Source organism: Genypterus blacodes, unplaced genomic scaffold (assembly GCF_046128005.1).
Source record: "Genypterus blacodes isolate CSIRO-AG114 ecotype Tasmania unplaced genomic scaffold, CSIRO-AGI_Gbla_v1 ptg000002l_1, whole genome shotgun sequence".
Taxonomy (NCBI): Eukaryota; Metazoa; Chordata; class Actinopteri; order Ophidiiformes; family Ophidiidae; genus Genypterus; species Genypterus blacodes.
The window spans coordinates 1,233,294-1,251,128 of NW_027466816.1; the positions used below are offsets into that span (position 1 = coordinate 1,233,294).

Here is a 17,835-nt window from a genome sequence, read left to right on the forward strand (position 1 = left end):
AAGGAATGGGGAAGCGAGGCGGAGGGTCGAGAGAGACAGAGAGAGTTGAAAGGAGAATGAACGGTATGCAATTTAGTCGTGACCAGCCCACCACCAGCTGTGACACACACACGCACACACACAGACACTGGAGCCTGTTACACATTAACACAGTCTGTAGGAAGAAAGTGAAGGACAAGAAAACGAAAGTAAATGAAGATGTTGCACGTGCTGCATCTCCTGCTGTAAGGATTGAATGAATGAGAGAAAGTGAAAGAAACAGCAAAAAGGTAGAGCAGAAAAGGAAATGCATCTTCAATTTGTCAAATTTAAGTTCTTAAAGTTGCTCCACTCTTTCAGTGGAAAGTAAAGAAAAGACCAGTAGGAAGTGGAGGAGAGAGTAAAAGAACGATGCAATCAAAACACAAAGTATAAAAATCTAAAAAGCTATAAAAGATTTTATTTATAATCAACATCCTTAGCGTGCTGTCAATGAGATCAGAGGAGCTGCAGCACCACCTGCTGGCTCAAACTAGCACCGCAGCACAGAGCTCATCAGGGGTCAACAGGGCTCTTGAGCAAGGCAGGCGTTTCTCTGGAGGTCACCTTTAGATAGAGCAGCTACCAAACAAAACTTTGATTCTAACCTCTTTTATTTCAGTACGTTGTTCTTTAATTGTTATTATTGTGACGTAAACGTAGATGAAGGAGACTCCCCTGAAGAGGCGCTCGTGTTTTTAGAGGTTGGAGTATCAGACGATGGGTCTGACCTCACCAATCCACACGCCTGCTTCATGCAAATGCAGAAGGACAAAGGAAAATCTTGAAAATTGCTAACCTCAATTCTGAACTCTCAACGTGACTATCGTGGCCATTGCGACGTGAACTGCACGTGCAAAGCATGCGATGTCTAAACTAGCACAGAGCATGGAGCAGGCCTGTGTGGGAGCAGGCGGGTGGACGAGTCACTCAGCCTCGTGGCCCGAGACGTCTTTGAAGGATTTGAGCTCCTCGTTCAGTGTCTTGTTTTGGCTTTCCAGGACGGCGATGTGGTTCTCCAGGCGCTTCACTTGCTCCCTTTTCTTCCTCCGATTCTCACTGGCCGCTGCTCTGCAGGAACAAAACAGGAAACACATTGATGGATATTAAAGCATTTGCACATGGCCAACTCTGTCACTGAGCTCCACAGTGGCACAAAGTGAGAACATGATTCTAAAGCGTTGCCGCCTCCATTTATACCTGTTCCTCATGAGCCGGGACCTCCATTTACTGGTGGGGCCCTCTCCGGGTCCCTGGGCCTTGATCCCTCCCAGGGCTGCGTCTTCTCGGATGTGGTAGTCCTGGTGGTCACAGAGGGCAGCTGGGTGGCGGAGAAGATAGAAGACCAACGTAAGGGGGACATCACGCTAACCGCCACCACATTTCGTCACACTGCTCCGAGCTTGCAGTGTACGAAAAAACGTGTCCTGTGAAAACCGGCTCGGCGTCTGCGAGTCCTCTTACCCTGAACCAGCTTGTTACTGGGAACCAGTATCTTCTGCCCAGGCCGGGGCTTGGTGTGCTGGAGGATCGTGGCTCTGGGCGGGGCAGCTGCTGCGGTCATGTTCAGAGTCTGCTATAGATTTAATTTAATAAGAGATATATTATCCTCAACATTTGTTATTATCACTTTAAGGGTGTGTGTGTGTGTGTGTGTGTGTGTGTGTGTGTTTCACCTGGACAGGTATTGGCAGGATGACAGGAAGCTGTGCAGCCCGGATGAGGCCGTGCACAGGAACCCTCTGCCCGTTAGGAAGCTGCACCATCATCACTGTGGGAGATGTGGCAGAGACTCGGCCGGTTGCCGTGGATACCTGTAAATGTAATCATAATCATTTGAGGACTACTCTGCCTTGGCTGAGGTATGGGCTGGAGTTGAATGAGAGTCTTGGGTTGTGGGGTACCTGTGTCGGGGCTGCGATCTTTGCAGGGATGATCTGCTGGTTCTCACTGGCTGCCATCTTCACCCCCTGCTGAGCCTTCGCTGCTGACTTCATCCCCATTGGCTGAGCTGCAGGTGAACAAGAATACAAGAGAAGCGGTCAAACACAAACATTTATCCGATGATTCTTTTGTCCTTCACACTCATGTTTTGTCGTTTAATCTCTTGGTAGAAATGTACAGATTATCACGCCCAGATGTTGTTGTCCTTGTGAAGGATCCTGGTTTTGATTGGTCTGAAATACAAATGATCACTCTGACCCGAAAAAAACCCCATATGAAACGTATGATTAAGGGGACTTCCAGGATGACTGAAATAAACCAGGCCTCAGTCTGTCCACTGAGCTGAGAGGCATGGTGATGATCGCCCCCTTGTGCCAACTGTTGGTACTCACGCGTTGTGTGCCGACTAGACAGCTGAGACGTTGTCGGCGTCGGCGTAGAAAACATGTGCATCGCCGACTTCAGCATTGAGGGGTTTCCTTTCAGCCTGTTGAAGGTCTTGATGAAGGCAGACGCGGCGCAATGCAGCTCCTTCCGATTGTCCACCATAGCTGCAAACTCCTGGCACATGGAGTCCCACTGCTCACCCACTCTGGGAGCTGAGACACCAAAGAGCTTTGATCATCATCAGAACTCAATGCTACCTTATTGGAGAAGCAGATGTCATTTGACCGGCTCGTACTTACGTTCGGTGGCAATTTGCTGTAACTGTTCTCTTGTTGTGGCTGCAACAGGCAGAGAATCACAGCAGTCGCCAGGATATCTTGCTGCGACAGAAGCTTGGTGCTTGCACGGGCCACCGGAACTTCCCGGCAGACACGAGCACATGTCCACGTCCAGGTCCACGGTGTAGACCTGCCCTGGGGTCGACGAGCTTCGGACCTCGAAGTGCGATCCATTGATCTGTGCGAACACGTACACAGACAAAAACAAATGACGATGCAACTTGTTTACTGTGGACTCGTAGCGGAGTATTGAGTGTACGCTTACTTGTTCTATGTTCTCTGGCTTCACGTCGCTGTTCTTCACCAAGAATCTGGATTTTTGGAAACCCTCCCATTGTCCCGTGGCCGTGTCTGTGATACGGGCCGTGTAGTACGCGTTGAGACGAGTCGTAAGAAAATCAAAGAGCTGGACCGCGTTGAAGGATTTGGTTCTGTGTAAAATTTTGTCTTTGAGCATCGTCGTTGCTGATTGGTTGGCTTGGTCTCCTGCTCGGTAACACAGAGCCCAACATTCCTTGCGGCTGTACAGTTTTGTTAGGTATTCCTTGAAGTTGTTGTTGCTTTAAAACAGAACAGAAACCAAATAGAGATGACCTCTGTTAATTGTTGTGAATGATATCAAATGAGCAGAATAGCATTGTGATGTTTTGGATTGGTACTCACCTGTTCATCAGTGGGCTTTGTGAGGCCTCCTCATACACACTCTGTGCTTCAGTCTCCTCCCTGGCGTAGAGGATCTTCTTCACATAAGCGAAGAGGGCCACTCGGTCTGTGTCGACGATGTCGTTCTCTTTATTCCACAGCCAACTCCACACTGTTTGCAGCAGATGGAATCGGCTGAGCAGAAGCGCCGTCTGGGGAAAGGCTTGATGGACGGCTGCTCTCTCCGCTTGACAATCGTCCGTCAGGAAGACTTGAGGACCTAACAACCCTCGACCTGAAAACGCATCTTCCACCAGGAGAGATTTCAGCGTTTGCAGGCCCTGGAAGATGACGCTCTCCTTGTCCGATTGTGTAACGACAATTCCCAAGGGAAGGCCTCCGGCGCCGCTGCGTGTCAGCAGGAGGAACACGTGGCAGTGCTGTCGGTCCATGTTGCCTGATGAGTCCATAAAGACCGCCTCCCCGCTGTGTTTGAGTCCAGCGTGGACCCTCTTCATCAGAGGTGAGCAGATCGCTACAGTAAATTGTCTACCATCAGCGGTGGGGTTTAACCGGGCACAGTCACTCCCACACTGGCTGTTGTACTGCGATATCTGCCTCTCCAAAGCCTCGGCCATGGCTTTACCGCTAAGACTGCAATGCTCCCGCCGGAATATCAGATGATACAACCTGCGAGAAAGAACGACACGTCAGAAACACCAAAGTTTGCCGCAGTTTGCTTCATGTCACGCGTCTCTGATCTGAAATAAACCGATGTCAGCTGGTTGTCGTCACACGCACCTGTAACAGAACTGCAGGTCGGGACACAAGGACGGGTCGTCGTCGCCCTCATGCTCCACCTGCAGATCATATCTGAGAACATCCAGCGCCGAAGATGGAGAGTGTCCAGCCCGGAACAGCTCGGTCAGCTTCTCAGCCGCCTCTGTCCCAAAATCCTGCTGGAGCGTATCATTTCCCATGTTCATGCTGTGGTTATGAATGCTGGAGATCTTTATCATTGTGGGGAAGTCGGGCACGTGAGGGTCTGTACTTCTGTGTGGGGGGAAAAAGGGACAAAACAAATGAGCAAAAGAGAATTTCACATCTCAAGTTCCATCTTTTGTTTTGTTGTTGCTTTCACTTTTGCAGTAGTTGTTAAAGTTAGACGAGTCTGACATCACTGTGATGCGTTTGATGAGGCGGTCAGCTGACTAGTTGAAAGCTCGATCTCATTTCATTTTTCATTCATTCATTTCCCAAAACGTTTCATCACAGTCACTGCAGTGCGGAGTGGGTGACCTGCTCTGTCGACCGTGGTAGACCTCTGTGCGCACCAGGGTAATCTTCATCTTGGCCGGGCAGTTTGTGTTCTTGGACGACCCACCTTCCTTCGGCCGTCCCCTGGGCCTGGTGTTGTGATGGCACCTGTAGTCGGCCTAAGAGTAGAGGTCACATTGAAAGGTCATTGTAGGAGCACTTATCCATCAAAAACACCATGCGGGGGAAAGAACAAACTCACTTTGAAAATGGTCCTCTGGCCTTTGGAGGGCCTGGTGTGGTCCACCCGCCAGGCTACAGATGTGGACTTCAGCCACGCCTTGACCTCGTCCACGGCTCTGAGGGGCATGCGGAGCGTAGCCTCGAAATCTATGTGGTCAGTGGAGTGGCTTACTCTTGAATAGGTGCATACATGGTATGTGTAACCTGGTGGCAAACAGTCCTTCAACGCAAAAAAACACACACACATTACTCAAAAATGAATAATATAGACCAAACAGACCTGTAAGAGAACCACAAACATCTACACAATGATACAACAGAGCTTGAGCCTTGAAGTGATCAATGAGTTCACATTTTTTTTATTATATTTTGATTGACTCACCATTAATTCAGGGTATTCCTCCATGTTGTTGAATGGAGCGCTGCAGGAGAATCGCTCAGCGTTGGTGAGTCGGTTCTTTAAATTTCCTTCCCTATGGATCAGAAGAATGTTGTTATGTTAGCCTATTGATTAACGATTACATCAGTCAGTACGTCAACATGTATTTAGTTCACTCGTCTGGTTCCTGACATGCTAAACTTTTAACTTCTGTAAAGTATCATTACAAAGTCAAAGGAGAAGTTCAGAATGTGCAGTCCCGTTATATAAACTGACAAATCAGATTCATTACAGTTCCACATCTGTTGTCTTGGTGATGATAGAAGAGGACCTTACCATGGTGGCTGGGTCGCCTGGGTTACCGTTTCTATGGGTGTGTGTTGTATGTCGGCTTGTATGTCGGACAGGTTACAGCTCAACTCATTTCTGACCTGTGAACGTGAAGAAAATTGCATAGCATAACAATGGTTGTGCTGTAGAAGAAAGAACATGGATCCATTAGGGTCCATTCAAAGACCTACAGACCTGTAAGAGAACCACAGACATCTACACAATGATACAACTTACAAAGAAACAACCACAGAGAGTAAAGGAGCTGAAAGTCTTCAAATATTAAAATTGCCGGGGTGTCACTTTAAGGTGAACACCAGTCGAGTGTGTGAGCGGATAAACGCTGACTGGTTTGTGGGGACGTTAAAGCAAAACTCGCCTCCTTGTCCTCGTAATTTATCTCCATGCTTCTGTGTTTAATGTGCGGCTCCAGCCAGGACAAAAACACAGCGAACGCCCGCACTTTGCTGCCTGGTTTTCCGCCCCTCCGTACTTTCTTTTGGACGCGAACGTATTTGTCCCTGACGTATTTCCACTTCCTCATACACTCCCGGACGTCCAGACCAACGTGTGCAGATATCTCTCTCCATGAGTTAACCACCACCTGGTAGTCTTGGTGCTTACGCGACGAGGTGTCGTACAAATGTTCATATTTGCGGACCTCCTCGGCTAACCTCCTCTCGATAAGGTCCATGTTTGTTTTTCTTCTTCTTCTTCTTCTTCTTCTTCTGAAAACCGCTGACAAGTCTCAGAGTTGCATATACCGCAACCTACTGGTCTGGAGTGTACAAATATTTGATTATTCTTCTTTAAAATATATTGAAAATGGTAACTGCTGGTGTCATGGCGCCCCCATTTGATTCATTTTTCCCATATTCTATTTATGAGTTTATTAAATGCAACCTTGATTGTGTTATTTGTTACGTAATTATTGATCAGGGGCCAGATCAATAAATCAGGACTACATTTCCCATAGCACTTAGCCCAACATGGCGTCATTTTCCCGCAAAGCGCGCTGCTCTGTTCCCGATTGGCTGGAATCAGTGCCAAGAAACACTGAGCGAGACACGATTGGTTCACGCGAGCCCGCAATTACCCGGATGAACACGAGCTACATATAATCCACAATTGTGAGCGGGCGTTGTAGTTGAAATTCAGTAGTCGGCCCCCCGTGGTGACTTCCTACCGGTTTTTGTGCTGCAGCATCACAAATTATTCTATTTCAAACATGGTGAGGATCTATGTCCACTCGCATATCGCTTTATATGGATTAAGGAGATAAATGCACTCCAGAAACCGTTTATGTGAAGCGACGGGAGCCAACGCTGGCTGCTATGTAAGCGCGCTAACTAGCTTAGCAAAAAAACGCTAACCGTGGGGCCAAACAGACGGCGGTTCGCTGCTTTAATTTATTTGTCTGTTTAGAAAATAACGTATTTGCTTTGACGTGATTTGTAACGTTTGTGTTGTAACAGGCTGGTGGCAAAGCTGGTAAAGACTCTGGCAAGACAAAGACGAAGGCTATATCGCGCTCACAGAGGGCAGGGTTGCAGGTTTGTCGCCAACATTTTCATCCATGTGTTAAATTAATTTAACAAGGCGAGAAAGACAAATAAAATGAAATGTCTTAGCGCTGCTAAATCCTTGTCGCCGCAGTTTCCAGTGGGTCGCATCCACAGACACCTGAAGTCCAGAACTACCAGCCACGGCAGAGTTGGAGCCACTGCAGCGGTGTACAGCGCGGCTATCCTGGAGTACCTGACCGCCGAGGTAAGAGGAGCTGCAGCCCGCCGACCCGCTGCTGCTGGATGCTAAAGTTTAGATTTCACGACCTGTGCTTTAAAGTACTGCGTTAAATGTCACAGGAAAGTAGTATGTAGACATGTCTCCAATTGTAAAGAGTCCATCATATTTTATTCAAGCAACCTTTAATAAAGTGAAGCACAGGGGAAGTATGAACAATTGTGAACAGGTGGTTATGTGTTTTCATCACTGGTCTGACAACATGACAGACAATACAAACCAACCAACAAAGATTCAAATACTAAATATTAAACCAGTGTGGATACCAGATCTAAACATTTTCGACCCCCTCCCCTTGTGTGAAACTATGGTGGTGGTGTATTGGTGGAAATCTTTATAAGTCCCTTCATTTAACCATGTGTGCACTAACTGATACTGACCTTTTGCCACAGTACTTGCGGAAAGAGGAGTTGCTCTTGTTTGCCCTCGTATGTAAATGTTTAAATCCTTTTTTTTTTCCTCAGGTCCTAGAGTTGGCCGGAAACGCATCAAAGGACCTGAAGGTGAAGCGTATCACCCCACGCCATCTGCAGCTCGCCATCAGAGGAGACGAAGAGCTGGATTCACTCATCAAGGCCACCATTGCCGGTGGAGGTAAGGCAGCAGATCTGTACACACTGCCTACGTCACGTTTAAATGATGAGCTTGGCTCTACTGGATAGATTTTTAAAGTTTGGAATTTATAAACAGCTGATGGGACGGGACATATTGACCTCTACAGCTCCTTAACGCCCCTTCCTGTTTGTTTCAGGTGTGATCCCACACATCCACAAGTCTCTGATTGGGAAGAAGGGCCAGCAGAAGACTGTATAACATGCAGCGCTGTGGGATCTGTGCCGTCTCGGGATGAAGTCTGTATCGGTGGTTTAGTGTCATAGATTAGTGCTGTTAGATCTTGGTATGGTTGAGCTTGCATTTACTCACCTGGGGTATTTTTTTAAGTGGCTTCAGAGAAGCTTGTGTTTGCGTTGGCCTTTTGTCTTCTCCGTGCTGCAGTTTGTGTGTTGAAACTTGCTTACATTTGTTGCGTTCCCATGTAGTGAATGTTTTAATAAAGCTGTCATTGGGCATTTTCACCTTGTCCTCTCACTCATTTTCCTTTTGAAACCATCTCACTGACTATGGGTTGGCGGTCATATCAGTGGAAAGTTGTTTTTGCCCTCTGCTGGTCTGTAGCTTTGTCTTCCCCAATGTCTGCTGCTTGACCATGTTCTTATAAGAAAAGTCTACTATCCCTTTATTACTGAACTATGAACCGCGGTCTCTGAAATTGTAAGGATAGAAGCAACCTGACGCTCACTGTATCCCTGACAGTAAAGCCAGAATTCAACCCTTTAACTCACTCAACTTTTCTTTTGAACTATTTTGGCATGGTCAATGTTTTTTTGTTTTTTTTTTGGTCCCCTCTGAGTTACTACTGGCTGTTTTTGACAACCAGCTGTTCCTATTGCAAGGATAGTGATGACCACAGCATTGGTTTTGATATTTTCCTCTCCAAATAAGGGTAATTGGTTTTAAGTAATCAGTGCCTCATTAAGTAGAATGAGGCGTGCTTGTGTTGGAATTCAACAAACAGTGGGATGGAATGGCTGTCATACATGTAGAGTTCCTGATTTAAGAAAAAAAAATGGAGTGCTTTCAATTTTCTTCCAATGCTGTATACCTCTACATGACTGGAAAAGAGCTTTGGAAACATTACGCTATGTCCAAGTTTAGAACAAAATGTGTTTCTACTGAAGGACGAACCATTATACATAACATAGTCTAAGTGCACAATGTTCATAATCAGAAGAGCTTTATTGCCAAGTAGGTTTTCACTTGACTGTCTCGCGGGATCATCACCTTATTGTGGTGAGGCGGTTTGTGTGTCCCAATGACCTCTGACCTCCCGCAAAACATGCTATGAGATTTGGCAATTGGAATGTAGGAACGCTGTACAGCAGTGGCACTATTGCCCAAGCAGCAAAGGAAATAATTCAGGCCAGATTCTACTCCAGGCACATAAAATTGACCGTCATACACATTTATGCACCCACAGAAGAAGCAGACGAGCAGGTGAAGGATGAGTTCTACACAAGACTGCAGGATGTAGTGGATAATAGGAATGAGCATGATATGTTAATCGTCACTGGAGACATGAATGCAAAGGTTGGAGATCAAAACTGGGACTTTGAAAGAGTTATGGGCAAGCATGGACTGGGAGTGCGGAATGATAATGGAGAACGATTATGTGAGATGTGTGACATCAACGAACTGGTGATAACAGAAACATTGTTCCTGCACAAGACCATCCACAAAGCAACATGGATTTCACCAGAGGGCAAGACGAGGAACCAGATAGACCATGTTTTGGTAAGCAAGCGGTTTAGAAATTCGGTGGAAGACACAAGGGTCTACAGGCCAGCAGACATCGGAAGTGACCACTATCTGGTATGCACAACGATAAAGCTCAGGTTAAAGAGAGCACCAACACAGAGGAGTAACAACAGAGTTAAGTATGACACATCCAAATTGAAGGAAGAAGATGTGAGGAATGCATTTAAGATCACTTTGGGAAATAGGTACCAAGTACTCGAAGAAGAAGAAGAAAAACCAGCGGACGAGGAGAATGAAGTGGAGCTAGATTTTCGGGTTATTAAGAAGGCGTACATAGAGGATGCGGAAGCGGTCTTGGGTAGACCCCGGCAGAAGAAGAAGCCATGGATCAGTGGAGAATCATGGAGGTTGATAGACCAGCGACAGCAGATAAATGAGAAGATCTTAAGCACACTGTCAGAGAGGGTAAAGGGGCAGCTGAAAACAAAATACAGAGAGGAAGACGGGGAGGTGAAACAAAGTTGAAAATCAGACAAGAAGAAATGGTTGGAGAACATTGCAAGTGAAGCAGAGGAGGCAGCGAGTAGCCAGCACATACTCCAATTCTTGGAGAAGTAAAGGACGCAGTCACGAAACTAAAGAACGGGAAGGCGCCAGGAATCGATAACATTATGGCTGAGTTACTGAAGACTGACGAAGAGTTTTCGGGCTATCAAAGGCAAGGGCTGCATATACTAGGCTAAGAAAGATATGGAGCTCAAAGAACATCTCAAAGAAGACAAAGATTAGGCTGTATAAGACTCTAGTGTTACCGGTTTTGTTATACGGATGCAAGACTTGGAAAATAAATAAAGGAGATGATAAGGAGATGATGGACCTCAGCCTCCCGCCAGAGGGGAGGCTTTCGAACAGTTTGTGTCCGGGGTGGGAGGAGTCGGCCGCAATCTTGCCTGCCCGCCTCAGGGTCCAGGAGGCGTACAGGTCCTATAGGGACGGCAGACTGCAGCCGATCACCTTCTCTGCACAGCGGATGATACGCTGGAGCCTGCCCTTGTCCTTGGCAGTGGCACCAGTTGGTGATGGAGGAAGTGAGGATGACTCAATGATGGCAGAGTAGAAGTGCACCATCATTGTCTTTGGCAGGTTGAACTTCTTCAGCTGCCGCAGAAGGAACATCCTCTGTTGAGCTCTGCAGGTGATGGAGCTAATGTTGAGCTCCCACTTGAGGTCCTGGAAGATGATGGATCAGGAAGCAAAAGGACTCCACAATGTCTACTGGGGAGTCACACAGAAGGATAGGGACAGGTGGGGCTGCGTTCAACCGAGAATCCACAACCATCTCCTTTGTCTTCATAGCATTAAGCTCCAGATTGTTCTGCCCGCATGAGTTTACCAGACGATCAATCTCCCACCTGAAGGCGGACTCGTTCCTATCAGAGATGAGTCCAATGAGGGTGGTGTTGTCCACGAACACCAGAAGCTGGACTGACTGATGACTGGAGGTGCAGTCGTTTGTGTACAAGGAGAAGAGCAGAGGGGAAAAAATGCAGCCCTGAGGGGAGCCGGTGCTGATGGTCCGCGAGTCAGAGATGTGTTTCCCAAGCTTCACGTGCTGCTTCCTGTCGGAAGTGGGTTCCTGTCAGGAAGTCTGTGATGGCTGTAGGTGTCGGGGGGGATGTTGTTAGGACTGGCAGCTTGACCATCAGAGCAACAGTAAAACTCATTTAGGTAAGACAGTAAAGACACCACACCAAACACCACCCCAAGGGATTATGGGAAGTTCCTAGCCACCCATAATCCCCAAACACGCTGCAATATTTTAAAGCGTGACCAGTCAATCAAGATCAGCTTTAACAGTCATCAAATCTCTGCTGCTATCCAGGTGTGTGTGGTTGTGGGTCCGCCGGCATATACATGAGCATTACTACGTTGTTCCACTAGATGATGCTATAACATCACAGCAGAAGTCAGGGCCTTTTACCAACCAAGACGATGTCATGACCTAATCAATCAGTTTATAATCACTAGATCTGCAGCCACTACTTAGAATAGACAACTATGATTTTGGTGAAATGATGGTGTTACTGTTTATTGATTTGTGGCTTTAATTGCAGTGTAATAAAAGTTACATACAGGTGAACGTAGACGATATGGAAAAGAAGAAGAAGAACCTTGTCTTGGAAAAATCCTACGAATACAAAGTTTAGGACATTTTGAGGGTGTTACAACCTGAACTTAAAACCACACAAAACAGAAGTACAACATTTCCTTTCCTTTTACCTTTCGTTAACATATATGTAGCTTACCTTACACGATGGCATCACGGTCCAACGGTTCCAGCTCATGCGCGACGATGTTTGGAAAGGTTTAAAGATTAAGAAGAAGAAAGACTTCAATGTAAATAATTATGACAAAGCACTGATTCCCATCTCATCTTTCCGGGGGACTTAAGGAATAATCGCTTCCTTTTCATCCTTTGTGTCCTGAAATCAGACGGGACAGATTTTGGAGGATTCAGCTTCTGTCTGCTTGTCCAAACTAATCAAAGTTGCAGGAGAAGCTGGAGTTTTAACCGAACAAATGAGTCAAAGCACCACCGGGGGGCGAACGTCCCTCTGCTTCGTTTGCCAGGAAAGAAAGGGAGGAATCGTCACCTAACTGGTGCACACCATGACTCCATTTACACCTCATGTTCAGATGTGATCTGGATAAGGAAAAATGCAAGTTCATGCAAATGCAAGTGCATGCGAATCATCCAGACATTGAGATGAATAGCACACCTTGTTACTTCACAGCTTGGACACATTTATGAGTTAAGAGTAGCAAATGACTTTCTGTTTGCTCTGGTTAATACATTTTGGATCCTTTGCACTGTTATTTTACACAGTTATTTTAACAATTGGAAAAGATGGAACGCTGTGCAATGAGCTAACATGAATCACCCGATGACCAGGGTGCCGAGAGCCAATCACAACGCAGATCACAAGAACAGAAAGTGGAAACATATGAACGCCTCGTGTAAACACAGAAGCAGTCTTGTTGCATCAGGTCTCTCCTGAAGTTAAACTGAATGTTGAGGTTCCTTCCTTTGTTAACCTTTGACCTCTTTAACGAAAGCATTGGCTCGTTTGCTGGACCATTGGTGGCGTGTTTGGGTGAAAAGCGGCATGCTAACGAGGTCATGCAGGGCAGCGCTCAACCATTAAGTCGATTAAGAGGGGAGTACGGGTGGGGGTGGGGGGGTCCTTTGGTCCTTTGCATTTGGCATTTGGTTCTAATTAACGTCCAGGAAGTGCAGCAGCAGCGGTGGAGGTGGCAGCAGCAGCAACATGCATCGTCCTCTGCAGCTCTTCTATGGAAGCCATCGGCATCTGGATGGATTTACCAGTTTGGTTTCTTTTAGCAGAGGTCAGAGGACGAAGTCATCACAGATTAAGAGAAGAATCTGCTTCATTTGCTTGATCTTTTGTTTAATAGTGTTCACTTTTTTTTGTTCTTTCCATTAAGAGTTTGTTAAGAAGTCAAGTTAAAGTTTTTTCTGTGGTGTACATTGTTTGTTTCTTACTTTCTTGCACATGTTAACACACTACAATCTTTCACTTAGTTATTTGTTTTTTACTTATTACATAACTTGGAATACTTTTGTATGTTTGTGCCATTTTATGCCGTCTGGTGGCAGATGGTTCAGTTGGGCTGAATGGGCGTTAGGTCCAGACTCTCCTCCTTGGCCATCACACATGGCTAACATATCAGAACAGACACAAAGAATGCAGAAACCCTCGATCTCCGTCAGGATGAGACTTTGATTCAACATTTTTTCTGTCCGATTTTCTGTTGGCATTGTCTGACGGTCTGTCTGCTGTGTGTGTTAGTGTATGTGCGTGTGTGCGTGTGTGCGTGTGTGCGTGTGTGCGTGCTCAGACGGGGTGGGCTGGCTGGGGTCACGGTTCGCCAGGCCGCTGCCTAGATCCATCAAGAGGAACAAAGCAGGGTTAGGGGAGCAGTGCCAAGACCCCGAGAATCAAAGACCAGGTTTGGATTTGGGATTCGCTCCAAAAGGCTGGACCCACTTTGTTGGTGGAGGGTGGAGGGAGGACCTGTTTGAGGGGGCTGGGGGGGATGGTTGTTGTACACTTAACAATACAATCAAAACAATAATCAAATCCACCACAGCATCCAAGCGGAGCCTGAGCGCGCGGCGTCCCTCCTCGTGCCTCCCCTTTGAAGCCTGCACGCTTTTGTGCTGTACATCCAAGTTGATCGGATTTCTTAGAGGATAATTTGTAAGCGTTTGGAAGTATAAGGAGGTACTGAATTGCCACCCACAATTCCACGGGGGGAGCCAACAGGAAGGGGTCAATGCTTTCGGGCAAAGGGGGGTGAGGGCGGGTTATGAGTTGTGTCTGAGTTATTGTGTCTCTGTGCAAATTTTTTGACAATGGCGGAGCAATGAGGGGGCTGAAATCCCTTTGCAAACAGGCTGCAAATTCTTTGGTGGTCTTCCTTTTGTTGTCAGTTCACCCAGTAAATGTTGAGTCCCTCACTATAAACCCAAATGCTGAATTTTTAACCACATAATTATTTTGTTATCCATAAACATCAGATCAGTCATAAAGCAAATAATTTTAAAACCGGAGGGTAAAATATTGCTTTTTCTCTGCATATTGCTGATTCGACTGAGCTCATCCAGGCAGTCAGCATCTCATATAATACATAATTTATATCAGGAGAGCAGCAGTCATAAATCTGGAACCGTCGTCTTCATCGTCTGACGATTTTTTTGTGATGTATTGAAAACAGTTTCGGTGCACACATGCACTGAAATGCTAACACTTCTCAACCTTTTGCTGTGTTGTGTTAGATGGCTGAACATAATTTATTCAAAGGAAATGAAAAAAAAAAAACTATTTCATGGATTTTGGAAGAAGCTTTGTACTAAGAAACAACAATTATTTGGGGCTGGAAATGTATCCAGTGCTTCCACCTGATAGATGACATAAAGAACAAGTATTGTATTGGCCCTGGAGGCGACACCTGGCCTCTGTACGAAGCGTTTTCCTGGGAACGTTTGGCCCGTTTCTCTGAGCGGCATTCCTTCAGACGGGCCCGCGAAGCGAGACGAGGGAGGAAGGAGAGACTTTGTCGAGCTTTAATGACTTCCTTGAGGAGCTTTTTGACTGCCATCCAGAAGCTTGTCGGGGGTGGGGGAGGGGTGTGTGTGTGTGTGTGTGAGGCGAGGGGGGTCTCCTTCACCTTGGCCTCGTGCCAGGGTGACAATCAACGTCTCTGTGTCTTCTGTGGGAGATTATTCTGAAGGTCTCTCCCCTTTTTATTGGAGGAAGTGGTATTTGGAAGCTCAAGCAGGATGTCCTGCTGGCTGGCCTGGACTCTGAACCATTCCAGCCCCCCCAGGCTCCATTCTTCCTCTCCGCCAGCCCCCCCACTCGCTCAGCTCCTTTCTCTCTGAGAAAATGGCTTAAGTTAATCCAGGAGTCCAAGCAGCCACTTTCGCTTTTCGTCTACGTGTGGAACAGAAATCGTTCACAAATGAAAGTCTACCAAAGACTGACCAGAGAATGAGCTTTCTCACTGTACATTCACATTTCAGTACTTTGTTGACGAAATGTAACAAAAACAACTTAAAGGGAGCAACATCCAGATAAGCGAACAGAACTTTCTTTCTTTCTAGGAATCAGTACAGAGACTATCGCAGATCTTTTGGATGTGAAAACTGTATGTACAAAAATACGACACAGGTCACAGGTGGTTTAGTGACTCTGTACATCATACAGAGTGTTTATTGTTTGTCTTCAAAATACACAAGAATCCATTAGACAGACGAGGCAGGAAAAACCCTTAAAAAGGTAAAGAAAGGTCGCCAATGTCCCGCATTCTAAAGGTCAACTTTAGTTTGAGACTTGCGATGGGACAAATCGTCCAGTTGAAAATGAACCTTCAGAAAAGGAATGCAGCACTGTGATTGGACAACTGACATTTCCACTAAATAAACAATTGTACTGCAATTCGTACAAACGCAAACCTTCAACTCGAACAGTTGGAGATGTGTGAGGCAGAATCAGAAGCCAAAACCTCAGACAGCACTTCACCCCCTAAAAAGTTGTGATTCTGGAGACGGTTCAGTCTCCATGGAACCGAAATGTTGTCTCATGACCCCACCCACACTTCCACCACTCTGTTGTGGCGCAATTGTAGGGTTGGAACAACACACGGTGCCCACTACAGGGTCAACATTTATTGTTGGTGGAAATGCTCGGTTAAAAAAGACCCAGAGCGGAAGTTTAATGAGATACAGGAAATGGATCACTTCCTCTATGAGAAAAGAGAATTTCATTTTAAGTAATAGTCCAGTCATTTTACAAAATCTAATGACTTTCAGGGAAATTGGGTCTTAACTCATGGTGGCGTGCATGTCTTTGTGCTGTAGAAGAAACAAGAAGATGGATCCATGAGAGTCCATTCAAAAGACCTAGAGTGATGTCGTTCAGACCAAATCTCCCAAAAGCCCCTTCAAGTATGTAAAATCATCAAGTTTGACTTTTATCCACATTCTGTAGATGGCGTTTGCCTAAACTACGGGGATCATTATGGGGTTATTGAGGCGTTTGATTATATTTTGGAGCAAAACATTTTTGGATTTGTCTTTCTCATGAATTTCTTTGAAAGCATTTTTGGTTGTGTACAAAGTTTGACTTTAGTGATCTGCTCTGTCCAGCAGGCCCTCATGCTTCCCTGACACAAAATATTAAGTAGAGGGATTAAGGAAGTTGTAATCGTACAAAAAGCTGCTCCTTGTAACGAGGCTGATTGTTATTTAAGTTTTTTTCTGAATCCATTCTCTTGCAGTACTCGACGCTGCTTGGTATGATGAGTGAGACCGTTACAGGGAGAGAACGGACGTGAGAGACCAGTAGGAGCCGATATCGCAACAAGCGCTAGATCGCTCTGCCAGCTTCCTGTGCCGGTATCATTACGGTCATTACGAGTCGTAAACTTAGCAAGTGTCTAAGATCCACTTTAACCAATCTCAATTCAATTTGGAGATACAGAAAAACGAGTGTTCTCTACCTATTAGCCGTATAAACCTCCAGCTTGGCAATGCGTTACTACCAACAGAATTGGCGCAGTCAGCAGGCGGGAGAATAACAGCTCTAGCACCTCCTACTGATCAGTTTGGGCGGCAACATAGAGGAGCGCAATCCCTCGATAAGTCCTCCTCGTTGTAGCGAACTCTGCACACATTAAAAAGTCAAGCAAGCAAGACAGCTTCCCACCCCTATTCTGACAATAAGGACAATTGCTACCACAATTCTTAGATGAACTTCTCTGTTTTGCGCAAACATGACCCTATCGTATAGTTTCAGCCTAACCCTTCAAATGTACATACTGGATTTTGAGTATTGTCGCCAGACTTGTGCACCTTCATGTGGGAATATGGGTGGGAATTATTACCTCCGTTAGGACGAGGCTGTCTGCGTGGTACTGATGAGTAACACAAGTGGAGGTGAACTAGCGCCTGCAAATTGGGGACAAAACGAACCAAAAGCTTTGCGAAATGTCATACAAACATGGCAACGTTACCAGATGAAATACAAATTTATGTGTATGCGTTACAAGTTCACACCTACAAGCTGCGCACACACAATGAGTCTGAAATTTTGGTTGCATTCAAGTAACAGAGAATCTCGGTTCAAGCGATGCGCCGGCAATTTGACACACCTTCATTGTCTTCAGCTCCTTTACTCTCTGCCTTTGTTTCTCTGCAAGTTGTATCGTTGTGGAGAGATTTGTGGTTCTCTTACAGGTTTGTAGGTCGATGAATGGACCCTAATAGATACATGTTATTTCTTCAAACGCACAAAGGTAGAAGTTGCCACAGAAGCCACAATAAAAGCGGAACATATCTGGTAGGTTTGTAAAATTGATCTGTGTTATACTATAATGTGTTGAACTATAATAACCACAAATCCAAACACTTCTATAATTTTTCCCTACAGCACCCTTCATATACGTCAGGGGTACATTCTCTAAGCTATTTCAAGTTATGGGGAGACATCACAAGAGCTGCTGACTGATATGAGAAGGCACCTGGAAGTTACTATAGGATAGAGATCCATGACAACCTACAGAGGTTTCAGGGTCAAAGGTCATAAGTGAACA

At 45.9% G+C, this 17,835-nt stretch overlaps 2 protein-coding genes across 3 annotated transcripts; one reads left to right on the forward strand and one right to left on the reverse strand.

The window, feature by feature from the left end:
* Positions 1 to 419: 419 nt before the first annotated feature.
* On the reverse strand, positions 420 to 6,254 carry LOC142998387 (uncharacterized). Of its 2 annotated transcripts, none has more exons than XM_076148364.1 (15): positions 5,918 to 6,254; positions 5,545 to 5,639; positions 5,212 to 5,302; positions 4,849 to 5,049; positions 4,629 to 4,765; positions 4,131 to 4,382; positions 3,351 to 4,019; positions 2,953 to 3,247; positions 2,649 to 2,865; positions 2,355 to 2,561; positions 1,923 to 2,029; positions 1,695 to 1,832; positions 1,483 to 1,591; positions 1,219 to 1,339; positions 420 to 1,089 (listed from the first exon to the last, which is right to left on the reverse strand). In XM_076148364.1, the coding sequence occupies exons 1-15, from the start codon at positions 6,230 to 6,232 to the stop codon at positions 945 to 947; spliced, it is 3,099 nt and encodes a 1,032-aa protein (XP_076004479.1). In that variant the 5' UTR covers positions 6,233 to 6,254; the 3' UTR covers positions 420 to 944. The 2 variants fall into 2 exon arrangements, with proteins under 2 accessions (XP_076004479.1, XP_076004470.1); XM_076148355.1 differs by having other exon boundaries at positions 1,483 to 1,594.
* A 392-nt stretch (positions 6,255 to 6,646) lies between these two features.
* Positions 6,647 to 8,417, forward strand: LOC142998647 (histone H2A.Z). The gene is made up of 5 exons (XM_076148377.1): positions 6,647 to 6,769; positions 7,014 to 7,091; positions 7,195 to 7,308; positions 7,806 to 7,935; positions 8,093 to 8,417. Exons 1-5 carry the CDS (start codon positions 6,767 to 6,769, stop codon positions 8,152 to 8,154), a joined length of 387 nt encoding a protein of 128 aa, XP_076004492.1. The 5' UTR covers positions 6,647 to 6,766; the 3' UTR covers positions 8,155 to 8,417.
* Positions 8,418 to 17,835: the final 9,418 nt, after the last annotated feature.

What these genes read in the sequence shown, in the direction of transcription:
- LOC142998647 (XM_076148377.1), top strand. An exon ending in CACAGAGGGCAGGGTTGCAG is followed by an intron (nt 7,092 to 7,194) that starts GTTTGTCGCCAA and finishes TTGTCGCCGCAG; the next exon opens with TTTCCAGTGGGTCGCATCCA. An exon ending in GGCCACCATTGCCGGTGGAG is followed by an intron (nt 7,936 to 8,092) that starts GTAAGGCAGCAG and finishes TGTTTGTTTCAG; the next exon opens with GTGTGATCCCACACATCCAC.
- LOC142998387 (XM_076148355.1), bottom strand. Translation starts at nt 6,232, where the DNA reads ATGGACCTTATCGAGAGGAGGTTAGCCGAGGAGGTCCGCAAATATGAA. An exon ending in CAAAGCCCACTGATGAACAG is followed by an intron (nt 3,248 to 3,350) that starts GTGAGTACCAAT and finishes TCTGTTTTAAAG; the next exon opens with CAACAACAACTTCAAGGAAT. An exon ending in CAGTAACAAGCTGGTTCAGG is followed by an intron (nt 1,340 to 1,482) that starts GTAAGAGGACTC and finishes TCCGCCACCCAG; the next exon opens with CTGCCCTCTGTGACCACCAG.